Source organism: Stegodyphus dumicola, chromosome 2 (genome assembly GCF_044657685.1).
Source record: "Stegodyphus dumicola isolate Sdum_Otavi_A_Nest chromosome 2, ASM4465768v1".
Taxonomy (NCBI): Eukaryota; Metazoa; Arthropoda; class Arachnida; order Araneae; family Eresidae; genus Stegodyphus; species Stegodyphus dumicola.
This window is the reverse complement of record NC_140769.1, coordinates 242,572,694-242,587,755: the sequence shown is the minus strand read 5'-3', so window position 1 is coordinate 242,587,755 and position 15,062 is coordinate 242,572,694. Positions and strand designations below refer to the sequence as shown.

Below are 15,062 nucleotides of genomic sequence, written 5' to 3'. Positions count from 1 at the left end.
TCTGCTCTTTAAGCATTTAGCCCTCGCATGACTTGCCGTAATCCAAATAATCCAATCCACTATAATCATTTAAAGTTTATGAACTGTTGTACACAAATGCATTGTTTGAGAAATATTTTTGAAGCCTAAAAAATATCGTAATTCAATTCTGTTTTGGCATGCCATGAATCGTTCTTCTTCAATGATTTGGTTTGGTTTTGGTTGATCTAGTTATGGCAAAGCACTTCAGGGCTATTTGGCTAAGAGGATGGATGCTCTCGAGGAGGACTTAATAAGAGGAACTGGCTCGTATAGACGTTACACATAGGGAAAACCACGAAAAGGCCCTTCAGACTGTTCGTTCGCCAGGATTCAAAGCCCGAACCGAACTACCAGTGCTCAGCGACTTTATTACTCGGCTGCTGATAAGCCCTTCTTCATTGAAATAGTTCACGGAAAGGGAACGTTTAAAAAACATGGCAATAAAATGTACAATAATTAGTGAAAACTTGCTGTCATTCCATGATATAGGAGACAAATGTACTCAATCTGTGATACATAAAAATATAACTAACTGGAGAATAGTCCTCGATTCCATGCTTTTCAAACTTGAAATTAATTGAAAATACACATTTTTTGATTGCATAATGTTAAGAATTAATAATATATTTGATTAAGTTCATTTTTTACATGAATAGTTTGAAATATAAATTTTACGTTTAAAGAAGAAAAAGAAAATAGTTTATAATATTTTAATTTCCGTTTTTGGTTCTAAAACATTTAGATTTTGTGTATGGCAGCAATGACATGTTAAAAGTAATATTTGGAAAAATTTAATGTTCAAACCTGTCTGAAATGAGAATTTGAGTATTAAAGGTAAGCAGTTATGAAATAAATAATAAAAATACTCTGTGGTTAAGTGATAAAATTTTCTAGCGGATTTATCAATACTTCCTTATTATAGTGGCCATCACATTTTATAACATTATAATTAATAATTAATGATTATAATGTAAATACATTCGCATTTATCATTCAGTGGCTAAAATTTGAAAACTCAGCCATCCAATCTGTAACATGTAAATTTTAAGTATCGCAAAAGGTTATGCAGTGGCTATTTGAATATGGAAGTATTGTTTTTAAAATTTTATAGAATATGTATCTAAATTCTATTCAGCCGTTAATATATTCATGAAATACCTTATTCATAGCTTCCCGGTTGAGGCTAGAAGTATGGCAACTTTCGGCCAAATATTTATGGGGAAAGTGCAGAATCGTCCACTGCTTGGCGCGTTTTTAAGAATTGCACATACTCGGTAACCATGTACACATCGATCTATTTTCACTTAAAAAACATCCCAGAATTGCACAAAAATGGCATTGCGCACTCCCTTGACTTTATCCATGTACACATTGATCTATTTGCACTTAAAAAGTCAAAGAAAATTGAAAAAAAAACTCCAATTCTTCTTACTCTTGTAAGAAGCGCCAAACAAACGCCAATCAAATATGTAGGTGATTCTGCACTTTAGCCGTATTTATTTTACTACAGTTATAAATGCAATACTTAACTAAGTTTGCTTTAAAGCTAGCTTAAAGCTTTAAAACAGGTTGATTACTTAAGCTTGCTTTAATACAGGAAAAGGGAATTTGTGTAAAATGATATATAAATATCGTCAACAACTGCCAAAGCCAACCTTGCACCTTCAACTGAAGATTTATTACCTTCTGCCCTGATCTTAAGATAGAAAGCTGATGGAAAGTGAATTTGTTTGGTACTTCGTTATTAATGTGGCGCCAGAAAAAAGATTCTGACGAAATTTAAAAGAAGCAAGTTAAAAATTTGGCAATTAAGTTTGTCATTTTTTGGCGACTGAATGTTGTGGCTGTTTTGATAAAAATTTGGCATGATCATTTATATTTATAGCCCGCAAGGACTATCTGGAAAAGCGGAAAGAGGCCTGTGTAAAGGATTTTCACAAGAAAACAGGCGTGTATTCAAGTTACACATCGGGACAATCACGGAGATTCACATGCAGAGTCGTAGCTAGGGTTTTTAGCGCCCAGGGACAACTGAAGATTTCGCGCCCCCTACTGCTTGCCAAGGATGGAAAACATTTAATTCTAAAATGTCGTAACATCAGTTTGGCGCCCCTTGGATTCTGCGCCCGGGAACAGATGCCCCCTTGCCCCCTTTAGCTACGCCCCTGTTCACATGTAGCCTTATCGATTGTTGGGATTTGAGCCTTGATCCAAATAAGCAATTTCCAGCACTTTTCTCTCGGCGGTTAAGTGGGTTCCTGTAATAAGAAAGCATCGTTTACTTTCATAAATTTGGTATAACTTTGTTAGTTCATGAAATTTTTAAGCCATTTTTTTTTTTTTTAATTTAGCCTCTTTTATGTAGAAATAAGCTCTGCATAGAAAACTCCGAAAAGAAACTTTCCAGAACTCTGTGCAGAATGTCTCTTATATCTTGAGAAAACTAAAAATTTTGGCATAATCCTAATGTACGGTACACACGGGATTTGGCAACTTTTGGGGACATTCGGGAAATGATACTGATTACAATCTGTATCAGCAGTTCTGGCAAGATTTGATAGGTTATTGTTTTTTTGAGTTGTTTATTGTATAGCCATTTTGCATCTGTGAGCGTAGCGGACTTTAAGTTTTAGCGATTTATAGCGATTCTTTTAGTCATGATAGTAGTATTTTTTGCTTATGATGAGCAGTAAACCCGTTATTTTGGTGTTGGCGACAATTTTCACAATATCGCCAAGGCCATACCGAATACTAGAATTTGGTCACTTTTTTAACTTCCTAAAAAGTGATAATGTTTTGTACACCAAAAGCTGAAATCTTGAGCTTCAAGTGTTTTCTTTTGACTCTAAATGGCAGCACTCCCCTATTGAATGTTCAGTATTTTGCTATTTTCAGTTTTTTGATATACATATATACATATACGTTTGGTATTGCCGATGCAATAAAAAAGGGAGTTAAGATGTTATAGCAGATCCTTGTTCCAAATTTCAACGTCCTACGCTAATCGTTTTTGAGTTAGGTGAGAGACATACATACGTAAGTACAAAGGTCGCGAAAAAAATCGCTTTTGGAAAAAAAGAGCCCTTTATTCTGTCCGTACGTACATGACACCAGAGGAAGAATTCAGACCTAGGCTTACATGGGTTATGCTTCAGCTCCATATTTTATTTAAAATCAACGATATAGCGATCACACAGCTCGAGACAGATTTGGCAGTACCCTTACAATCCCTGCTCAGCCAGAATGGACCACCGTAAAAACGGAGCTTCTAGTCCTGTGAAGGCAGTTAATCTTCCCACACTGTCCACTCGCCAACATATGGACGTAAAGTCCAAATCACATTATGTTTTGGCTATGAGGGACTTGACGGCAAAAGGGACAATTCTCAGAACCTGGACATTTCCAGGAAGCCCACGTAGCTAGGTTACCATTTTCATTTACTACAATTAGTTGAAGGCCAAACAGCAATCGATTATCGCTCAGACTGGGATCACCTGATCCTTCAGAAGCAGAACTTATGTCTGATTGGTTAATCTCTACACGGGACAGAGCTCCAACCGAAACACTTTCGGCGAAGTTTAAAAAAATTCCGCATAGCCGGTACATCGTTTTCGTAGCTAGGCGGGACTTTGCCTCCAGCGGAGCTGTTTTTGCTAGGAATCCTCCCGTGCTACCAGAATCTCGTTTCTCAGAATTGTCCTGTCTAGAATCGACCGTTGCTAGATGTGATAACCTCTTTATGAGTATATCTGTACGAACAGACATCAGGCAAAAAAAAAATCGCACAAATGGATTCGATAATCGTCCAAATGGATATTTCCTTTGAAATGTGGTACCCGAAATGTTTTGCGATTGCAATAATTCCTTTACTTCGTACAAGGAAGTAAAAATTAAAAAACCACCCTTACGGGCTCGATGATCGAAACTGAGCGGGGAGAAGGGAAGTTCTTGATATTATAGCAAGAAGGATGTTCTTTTTATATATTATCTAAAGCCTAAAATATAATTATTTCAAAAGAAGTAAATTTTCATTTTTCAGCTGAGTTACATTTCCTTATAACATTATGCTAGTTATTTACAGTATGATACAGTTTACGCATATAGTAATGTAATATTTGTTAAATTTTTTGATAAAATATTGAATTTAAATCACTTTCAAAAGCTTTTTTTTACATATTTTACATAAGTATGTTCAACTTGGCAGCATAATGAAAGGGTCTATGAACATAAATTTTATTTCTAAAATATTAAATTCGTATGAAAATTTTAGCATTTTTTTACTCCAAACTTAAATAAATACACTCAAGCTCCCACTTCTAAAGATACACATCAAAAGCATGCAAAAATATATTCAAAAAACAAAAATGAACAGTTGGTAGTTACATGGAAAACAATGTCTTAATGGGGTCAGTGATACAAAATATTGTTACGTACGTGTTGGTTCGTAATCGTTTGAATACATACAGAACCGATAACCGCTTGATAAAATTAATTTTCCCAAAAGAAACATTTCACAGATCTGGAACTTATCAGAAACGTACATGTACAGCTCTGCTCGGTATTACAGAGCACAGACAGTAGTTACCACTTCAAACTACTAATAACGTTAAACACAAGACAATATAAAAGCCTCATTGCGGAAGTTCCCTGAGAAATCTCTCAGTACTCTGAGCTAAACTGAAAACTGATGCTCTCTCTCCGAATCCTCTTTATATAATTTTCTCCCATCTGCCGAGAAATTTCCAGTACTTTCGATTTCTCGAAATTGCTGGAAAGAGTACAGTTACATAGGAAAGGATCAGTTACAGATATACAAAGATTGGACCAAAACGTCTTCAAGTTTGGCGATTTCTCGCAAAACTATCGCTAGCTTGCCATAGCCATTTACCTCAATTTTAAATGAATAGCCTTATTTTTCCGGTGGAGCTTTACTTTCTTAATGAATTTCCGGTTACATTTTACAAGAAAATATTACAATTTACATATAATTTCACTAAAATTATTTGCGTATATACAAAATTCATAACAGCATATACTAGCTCTTAAAATTCCGGATTTTATTCTAGATTTCTTTGAAGCCTTAATTGTGGTTTCTTAGGATCTATAAATTACAATTCATGGAAAGGTTTACCATAGTTTTAATTCTTTTACATAGCACTTCTGAAAGGGTTAAGCCACACGGCAGCAATTATAATTTATAACAGTCATTGATGACTTTTGATTACAGTGCTGCCAAACCTAGTTTAAAAATGTATAAGAGAGTTTATTCCTTAATATCTCGTTAACAGTTGTCAACAAAAGACCTCTCACAGCGGCCACTTCCAGAGTATCTCGAACTGACCAGTATTTTCTGGAAAGCAAACAGATTAAATGCATCAATGGTAGTCATTTTTTCTATGGCGATCACCTCTGTGAGGACCACCTGCTTGAAACTACAGGTGGTCGTTTTTGTAAAGTTTCAGCGCATAATTTCTAAGAACAGAAAAAAAAAATTAATGGATAGGAGAATGTGATGAAATTTAAAATGTCATGATCTTTTTCAATTTTTTACTTTCAAATAAAATGAATTAATGAATATATTATCTTACTGAGGTAATAAACAATTTTTGATTGTTTATCATTCTTTAATTAAGAAAGCTTGTGTTTCCAGACCATTATGTGATCACGCGAGCCCTGACGGCCGCTTAATCAACGTCTGATAATATTATCAGATGAACTTAAATTTTTATATCATTTTCAGAAGTCAAGCTACAATGAATAAAAGATCAAGTAATTATTAGGAAGGTAAGGTTCAAGATGTGTGAATGCATTCCTCAAGATTACCGTCGACCAGCTATTTGGGTTGCTTCAATGCGGGGTAATGTTCCACCCCATGCCGTATGTGGAGGAGAAGCATTTGGCAACATTCTTTATGTATGCCGAGTCAATCATTTCGGAGAAACTATCATTGGTAAACTTCTACCTTGTAATGGCTGCTGTTATATAGGATGGAAGGGAAATGAATATGCTTATTATGAATATGAAGTATTATGTAATCCAGATAATATAGAACTCTCTTGGCAATGGTACAAAGGCGGAGAAATGCCTCACGGAGTCCTGCAAGGTGGATGTTCTCGTGAAGGAGAATGCCTGTATATTGGAAGAAGATGGCAAGAAGGAACTGTTGGTATAGGTACAGTTGTACCCAGCCGTAAATGCCTCTTTGCATCTTTCTTTGGAAAGGTATACTCGTACTGTGAGTTCGAAATTCTGGTTTGTGAATCCATTATCTTTTAAAAGAAAAGAATCTTTTACGTAACTGGTTACACATTTTAAATGCTTTGTTTTTTAAATTACACATTAAAATTTTACTTATTGGCTAGAAGAGAAGTTACAGAACAGAATCTTAGAATGCCTGATTTATTGACAGCATGACTATAAAATTCCACGAATGGCCATAATTTTATAAAGTAATAACTATAAAATGTGATTCATGTGTGAAGCACTACTGAATTTTGTTCATCTACTTTGAATAAGGTAGTTTATGTACACAAATCACGGGACAACTCTTTTTTGGACTGATTAAAAAAGACTACAACTAAAAGTTTTTCAAAATTTAATCTGCAAAATAATAAGAAATTCATTTGCATATTGCTGCAGCATTCAAATTTTTTTTTATATGTCAATGATTAAAAATTTGCATATGCTGTCTTTTCTCATTTTGGATAACTTATTCTTCTTTCTCCAATTGCATGTTTAGGAAAATATATACGTAATTAAAATAAGAATGTGAAATTGTGACTTTCATATTTACACTATCCGGCAATGAAAATGCAACACCAGGAAGGAGTGGTCAAAAAGTGATGAAACTCCGTAAAAAGAGAGAAGCAGCAACGAATAATAAATGTTCTTTATTTCAAAATGATTTGCGCAATACAGAGCGAGAACAGCGTCAGCTCAGTAGGTTATGGTTATGCGCCACTGACCAGGCTTCCTACCTAAAGTAAAACCGAACGGAATGATGATTGATCAGTGGAAAAAACAACAAGCAGCCAGCACAACAGGGTAGTGGCTGGAAGCCCGAACGCCGTTAATTGTTCTTAACTAGGAACGTTAGAGAAAAGTAGTTTACGAAAATGATTACAAAGATGTCTTGCATAACTTGCTACATACGATACATAAGCCATGTAAAGTTAGGTTACAATAATCTTGAGTGGACTGTCCCATAATGCAACATATATACATTGAATACGTAAAAGTTGTGCCAATTTCTGTATGCGTTAGAAATCCATTAATGAGATTACACAGATATATATTTTAAAGCTATTAAAGTCCATGAAATGATAATAGATGCATTTCTATATGTGATGTGTTACATCTAGTAATAGAATAGTGTAATATATTTCGTGATCATTAATCAAGTATCCATACTTCCTGTAGGTAATTACATTATGTGAACCGTCACAGATAATATAATTAGTACTTTAATACATTCTTTTCTGTTAGAATTTCATATTGTGAACCAACATAATATTATAGACCTGGTATACTTGGAATCATATACTATAATGCAGTGATTAAATATGACATGACAGTAAGCTAAACATCAATGCATGACATAATAGTACAACAATAAAGTGCATTTAATGATAAGATATATGAATACGTTAGTCTATAGTATTGTACAGTATTAATATTATGAAATGGAGCAATATAAAGTAATATGTGAAATATTTTTAAAACGGTAATTTAATGCACTATTACAAGTGACGCATTACATTTTATGTTGATTTACATAATAACTATAGTAATGTAAGGTATTTTATAATGCATAAATAGTTATTTAAGAATGATGCTAATAGGTGACACATGAGTGAAACAAAAAAATAAATAAATAAATAAATAAAGTAACAGAGTGTATTAGGTGATTACATTCGGTGCTTTAAACAGTGCCCTACTTACCCTACACGTACCGTTACATTATTCACAAATCAGATTTTCTTAACGTGAATCATCACAAAAGGGAAAACTTATTTCTTCTAAAACCCGACAAGTAACGTTATGCAAAACATCACAGCGAGTAAAGCGTTACATGAAATGATTCAATGGGATAGTAATAATATATGTAAAATCACAGATGTGATTATAATTGAAAAAGATACTTAATGCAGGATTCAGTAACAATATGCAAAGTACTATAGTAATTAAATGAATACATGAAGCGATTCAATAATACATTAGTACTATAAATTCTATGACAGATATGATACAAATAACAGAGCCATGCCTACATATTTTTTCACCTGAGGCAAAGCGGGAAATGTGAGACTTTTGTTTACAATGCAAGATTATTTATTTACCTATTTGTGGTGGTGGAGAAAGAATAAATAAATAATATTAATTGATGTTTGAAAACATAACATTATACAAACACGAGCAAAATATGTATATATGTATATGCATTATTGCATATATATACGTATAATCATATGTATAAAAACAAATTAACTATATTTATATAGATTTTATGCTCATTAAAAGTAACTGTTTTAAGTGAAAATGCTATAACTCTTACAGTAATATTTAATTATAACTTTGCGTATTCCACGAAGTGAAACATATATAATGATCAACAATTTTGAAATGGAAAACATTAAAAATATGCTTTTTGAAAAATGCCATATTAAGTAGTATAAATAAAACATCTGCTCAATTTATGCATTTTCAAGCATATTTATAATTTTATATATAAATTTCCATTATAATTTTGTTCTGAAGGTAATCGTAAATGAAAATTTTTGGTATGAATGCAATTAAAAGTGTAGTGATCGGGTCATCCCTGATGACCACAGTTGCATAAGTCATTCTCTGATAGGCCTATTCTATTTAAGTAAGTCATAAAAGGTTCATGACTAGTTGTATAACTCGTGATTGTATTAGAGAACGTAGATAAATCTGTAGGAACTTTGGGAAAGTACTTGTATGTTCTGCGAACCGTTGTACCGTTATTCCAGCCAAGTTGACGTTCTTGTAACATACTCATGAATGTTTCTTTCTTTAGAAAAGATCCTGGTATTGCATATTCTGGTAGATGTAAGCCCATTACCGCACTTTTTGGTTAATTTGTCTGCTTGCTCATTCCCTATTATTCTTGTATGTGCTGGTACCCAGTATAAGCTCGGTTTTAGTTCTAATAGAGATTTGAGCAGGAGGTTTAGAATTTCAAATAAAAGGGCTCCTTGATTGTATTCCAGCAATGGGTTTAATTCTTAATTAAGAATCGGTGCAGACTAGAACTCTATTTGAAAATCGAATTGAAATTAGAAGTGCTTTTTTTTTTATTTCGGTTAACTCGGCCTGGAAAATTGAATTATTTGAACTGAGTCTTCTTCTCCATCTGTGAACAGTCTCGTTACCCTGTAAAACACAAAATCCACATCTTGTTCCAGCATCGAATCTAGAACCAACTGCGTAAATTGTAAGATCTTTGGGAAAATAATTAATGAACTTAGTATTGGCGCTTGAATGTAAATCATTGACAGCTGGATGAGAAAGGAGTTCTGGCATTTTTCATTCATAATCAGTAGGATAGTAAGATTGATTCCATAAAGTATTGTTTACTTTTGAGCGAAAGACTCAAGAGAGAAATGCCGCTGTTGGTGCTGTGCGATATCCTCTGCGCTGATGTGAAGAAAGGACATCCTCTTTATAGAATTTAATAATCGACGAGCATGTTTAGTTAGATTAACTGTCCAGATTCGAGCACAGTAAAGGACAATTTTTTCGATGATCTATTATAATTTTCATAGGTGGGAGCAAGTTTCCCAAGATTTTCCTGCGTTCTTTTCATATGATTATTTATGATAATAACCCTACTTTTCACTTGCTTCAGGTGTGGAATCTAAGATAGTTGGGTGTCTAAAACCAGACCTAGATACTTAATTTGATTACTGAATTTAATCGATTGTCCTTGTAATTTCAGAGGTAGGATTCTTTCTAAGGGTCTTTCTGCACCTATTATCATTGACGAAGTATTTGAAGGAGATAATTGTAATGTTGTGTTTACGAATCCAATTATTATATATATCAAAACAGAACTGAGATGTCGATTGTAGTTTTGACTTCTCATGTAGGACTATTAGGAAGTCGCCTGCATAGGCAATTATTTCACCTTCTTGGAAGTGTCTGATTTCTTGAAGAATCGAATTGGCGAACTATGGTCCAAAGTATCGGTCCTAAGCAAGAGCCCTGACGGCATCCTCTTTGAAGCCTTCTGGTTACAATATCTGAGTCTATTGTAATCTGTATTCTATCTTGGAGATAGCTCCTGACCAAATCAATAAGATCAGATGTACATCCCATAATGACCAAAGCATTTATTATGTCCGGCCACCATAAAAGGAGTCAAAAGCTCCTTGAATGTCCATGATAATGATTAAAGGGTGCTGTTGATTGTTTCTGTTATTCTGTAAGATTATTTGTAGGTGAGAAAGGGCATGTTCTGTCTATTTTTTCTAAAGAATCCAAATTGTGACTGATCTAAGATGACAATATAAATAAAATTGCAAGCGTCCTAAAATCATACGTTCTATTAACTTCCCCAAAGCTGGGAATAAACAGATAGGTCTGTATGAGGAAGCTTCTAAGAGGGTTTTACCTGCGTTATAAAAGAGAACGATCTCTGCACATTTGGAAGAAGTAGGAAAGAGTGACGCAATTTTTAGCCACATTGATGAAGACTAAAAGGAGGATGAAAGAAAGTTTGTAGATAATTTGTAAAATAACGTTATCAATACCATCAGGCTCAAGGCCTTTTTGGGTTTAAATGCTTGATGACTTTACCTAATTTAAAGTAATTTGGTACAGATTTTCTGATGAAGGCGATGAAGATATATATGCATTGAAGTTTTCTTTAATAATAGATTGAGTCGCTGTATCGTCTTCTGGGTTATCATCCTTGAAAGTTGCAGATATTAAAATGCGACTGTTATCTGTTGGTTTTTTTTTTAGTCTTTGGTTGTATTTGAGAGACAAAAGTAGTTGGCCAAATGATCTAGATCATAGCTACCTTAAAAGAGTAATTCAAAAGAATCTTTTGTATTTTGACAAAATGTGAGCCAAAAATGTAGTTTTGCTTCTTTCATTTGTCACTTATAATCTGCTTGAGATTTTTTTATATTGAACAAATAAAGCTTGAGGTTCAAGGGAACGAGCAGCCTGAGCTTTTCGTCGTAGTTTCTGTAAAGCTGTTCTTTTTTAACAGTTTATCTGTCCACCAGGGAGCACTGGATCTATTGCGAAATGTTTTTATTCTGAAGGACCGTTGACATGCTGATTGGCATATATTTATGAGCTGATCATAAGCTTGATCAAGATCTGCTACTATACGGCAGTTTTGAAAACTTTAAGTGAGAGAATCTACATAGGGACTAAGGTAAATTCTGAGTTTTCCTAGGCAACCAAATGATGTTTTAAAGCGTCGTTTTGTCAAAGTATTAATTATAGTGCTTAAACTAAATTATATTGCTGCCCGATCACTTAAAGTAATATAATCTGAAATCATCTAATCTTGAATTAAAGTGACAACAGCAGAATTGGCAAATGTAACATCCGACCAACCCTACGCCCGTTGAATTAACAATAAAAAAAAAATATGACTTGATTCAGTAAAATCCAATAAAGATGCCGATCGAGAATCTTCATGGTCAGAACTCCAAAGGGAATTTGAGGCGCTGAAGTTTCCTCCAAGTAGAATATATTTGAAAGAGCAAATGTTTAATATCGTCGATTTCCAAAAGCAATGTGTCTATGTCTTTACTCGGTGGAAAGTATATTGAAGCGATTAAGAAACTACCTTTCAGTGTCTAATGCGGTTGAAATGGTGTGTTCTGTAGCTTTCCAAACTATGGGGGATAAGAGCCCAATATATACTATTGTAGGCAAAGAATTAAATGAAAGAATTAAATGAAAAAATAAAATATTTTGCTATGTGAACGAGCTGCTATAAAAGAGTGCTCTCTTGTGATTTAAAGATTTTTGATAGAGGCCGAAATCAGAACCTAGTTCTAATTATCTATGAATCATGTGGCTTGTTGCCACTAAATGTGAAGTTTTTGATGGTAAATCTAGGCTGTGTAGCTAGAACTGATTTGTCTTTGTCAGGAGTGCTTGAAGTTTCTTCTTGTAGTTGGGACATTTTTTAGAGTTCGCAGTGTGATGACAATCCAAGTTTGTGCCTCTAGTGCCGTTAGATTTAGTACAGTTGACACACAGTGGGGTTTCTTGACAGTGACTGACTGGAGTATTGTGTGAATGAGACCACTGTACGCAAGCCGGGGGCTCCGTGAAGTTGCGGCATTGGTGTCTTAGCCCTTGACAGTTATAACAACAAGAAGCTTGGCGTATCTTCAGTACAGGCAGGAGTTGAATCTTATAAACAAACAACCTTGTGATCTAGTTTTTATGGTAGTAGTCCCGATTCACGTTTATTATCCAATTGCTACAGTTGTCTGATCGATACAGAGAAGTGTGTGGATGTATGGCACCTTCCTTATCACGTGGAGAGTTTGTTTCAAATGCTGAGGTTAAATCGTCAACGGTGTAACTTGAGGGTACTGTGAAGTCGATGATTGTTTCGCTAAGTTGCTTTGGTACTCTGATGTTGAAAGACTTTTTTAAGGTTTGATCAGATGCTATAGAGCAGGGGTGGCCAACAAGTCGATCGTGATCGACCTCTCGATCGCGAGGCTAATTTTAGCCGCTCGCTCACAATGGCTGGAATGGAATTCTGTGTACAATAGATTTTGAAGCGATTGTAGAAGACAAAACCTTTTAGCAATAGTATAATGCAGTCTGGGAATTTGCCACCTAGAATTCTGACAGCCTCATACTGTTATCTCCGCCCATCCAGTACAATACATTTTTACTTATATATTACACTTGTCACCGGACGCAAAGCCTGAACACAACTGTTAATGCTCGATTCATCGAAGAACACAGTCGGTTTGCTTGAATATTTGGTAGTGTCATACGGTAGCTTCTTTTCTCTTGCATTAACATTATTATTGTTAATCAATATTATTTACCCTCAATGACCAATTTGGGTTTCAATTTTTCTTCTGTTTAAAATGTAAGTACCTTTTCTTTGTTTTAAATCAAATTGCTTTTCTTACATATCTATTTACTTGATAAGTGAGCATTCTCGGCAACAGATCTCTTAACTGCGTGTATTACACTGAGAGAAAAATAAGAGGCAGTATTACAGATATATCAGGAATAACAATAATTCTATTTAAATTAAGATTTCGGTATTTAAACTGCAATAAATATATTGTAACTTTAACATACTTCTTGTAAATTTGAATATATCTTTATCAGATTTTAATACACTTGTATTACTGTGTCCGATCGTAGTATGCAGTATTATTATCATTTCTCTCAATATAACGGAGATAATAGCCGCATTTCATGAGTTTTTAATTTTCTAGAAAAATATTTAATTCGATATTTATTCTTTAAATTGTCATATTTCTTTGCGTTCTAATATACCCATGATGAACATGAGTAGTAAACCGAAGAAATCGAAAACTTATCATTTCAATGAAGAATGGGAACTCGACTACTTTTTTACAATGTTGAATGATAAATGCTGTTGTTTAATATGCCTTGCCTCAGTAGCCTTTGCTAAAAAGGGTAATCTGGAGAGACATTTTTTAGCTTTACATGACAAATATCAAACAGATTATCCGCCAAATTCTGAACTGAGAAAATATAAAGTTACGAATCTTAAAACTCAATTAACAAATCAACAAAGCGTTTTTAGAAAGCCAAGTTTGAAGTCACATGCAGTAGCTACTGCATCATTCAAAGTAAGCTATCTCTTAGCAAAAAAAGTAAGTCGTTTTCCGATTGTTGAATTCGTAAAGGACATATTTTTAGGAAAGTCAGATTCACTTTTTAATGATTTTAAGAACAAGAGTGAACTTATTGCTGCTATTCAAGATCTACTATTGTCTCGAAATACAGTGATGCGACGAATTGAAAGGATGAGTGTAAATGTGAAAGAGCAGTTATATAATGATATTAATAGATGTTTTTGTTTTTCCCTTCAGTGTGACGAATCGACAGATATAAGTGATAAGGCACAATTACTTGTTTTCGTTCGTTTGGTTTTTAAGGATTTTACAGGTAAAGATAAATTGTTGGGTATGTTTTCTTTGAAGGAAAGGACTAGAAGTGTAGAAATATTTAAAGCCTTTAAACACGTGCTCAATGCTTCAAAAGTACCTTTTTAAATTAGTCTCAATAACAACGGATGGCGCAGTTGCAATGATAGTTAACATAAATGGATTTATAGCCCTATGTCAAGAGGAAAACGAATTCCCTGGCTTTTTAAAGATATCACTGCATAATTCACCAGCAAGTGTTAGCTAACAAGAGACTAAACACAAAAGCGGTAATGGGCATAGCATTTAAAATTGTTAATTCGATTAGTTCCGTCATACGGCTTTTCTTCCAACTGCAGCTCGATGAAGGCCAACCTGAATTATTACTACATTCCGATGTCAGATGGCTACACAGAGGTAAATTTTTGCAGCGATATCGTGATTTATTGCCTGAAATGATAGATTTTCTTCACGAACAAGATGGAAACTGAAAATTTAAATGATGAAACTTGGCTTAGTGACTTAGCATTTCTTACTGATTTTACTTCAATATTAAGTAATTTAAATTTAGAATTACAAGGTAAAAATAAAACAATAATTGATATGATCAGCTGCATAGACGCATATAGAACAAAATTTATTTTGCTAATAGAAGATCTGCAACAAAATAATCTAAATCATTTTCCAAATATGGCGGATAACCTAAGAAAAACATAAAAACATTAATTATAAGATCGACAAATATGTCGCGGAAATCCAAAATGTAATTGAAGATTTTGAGATAAAATTCCAGGATTTTGAAAAAATTAAAGAAATTGTGGAATTCATATCTTTTCCTTTTAAAAAAGTTTTAAGTTCGAAGCTCATTATCCAAAAAAATTTCAGACATATTTCATA

General features: G+C 33.9%; 1 protein-coding gene across 1 annotated transcript; it reads left to right on the top strand.

The window, feature by feature from the left end:
* The first annotated feature begins 5,765 nt into the window (after nucleotides 1-5,765).
* On the top strand, nucleotides 5,766-6,699 carry LOC118196135 (pfs47 receptor-like). The gene has a single exon (XM_035367539.2). It carries the CDS (start codon nucleotides 5,818-5,820, stop codon nucleotides 6,295-6,297), a length of 480 nt encoding a protein of 159 aa, XP_035223430.1. The 5' UTR covers nucleotides 5,766-5,817; the 3' UTR covers nucleotides 6,298-6,699.
* Nucleotides 6,700-15,062: the final 8,363 nt, after the last annotated feature.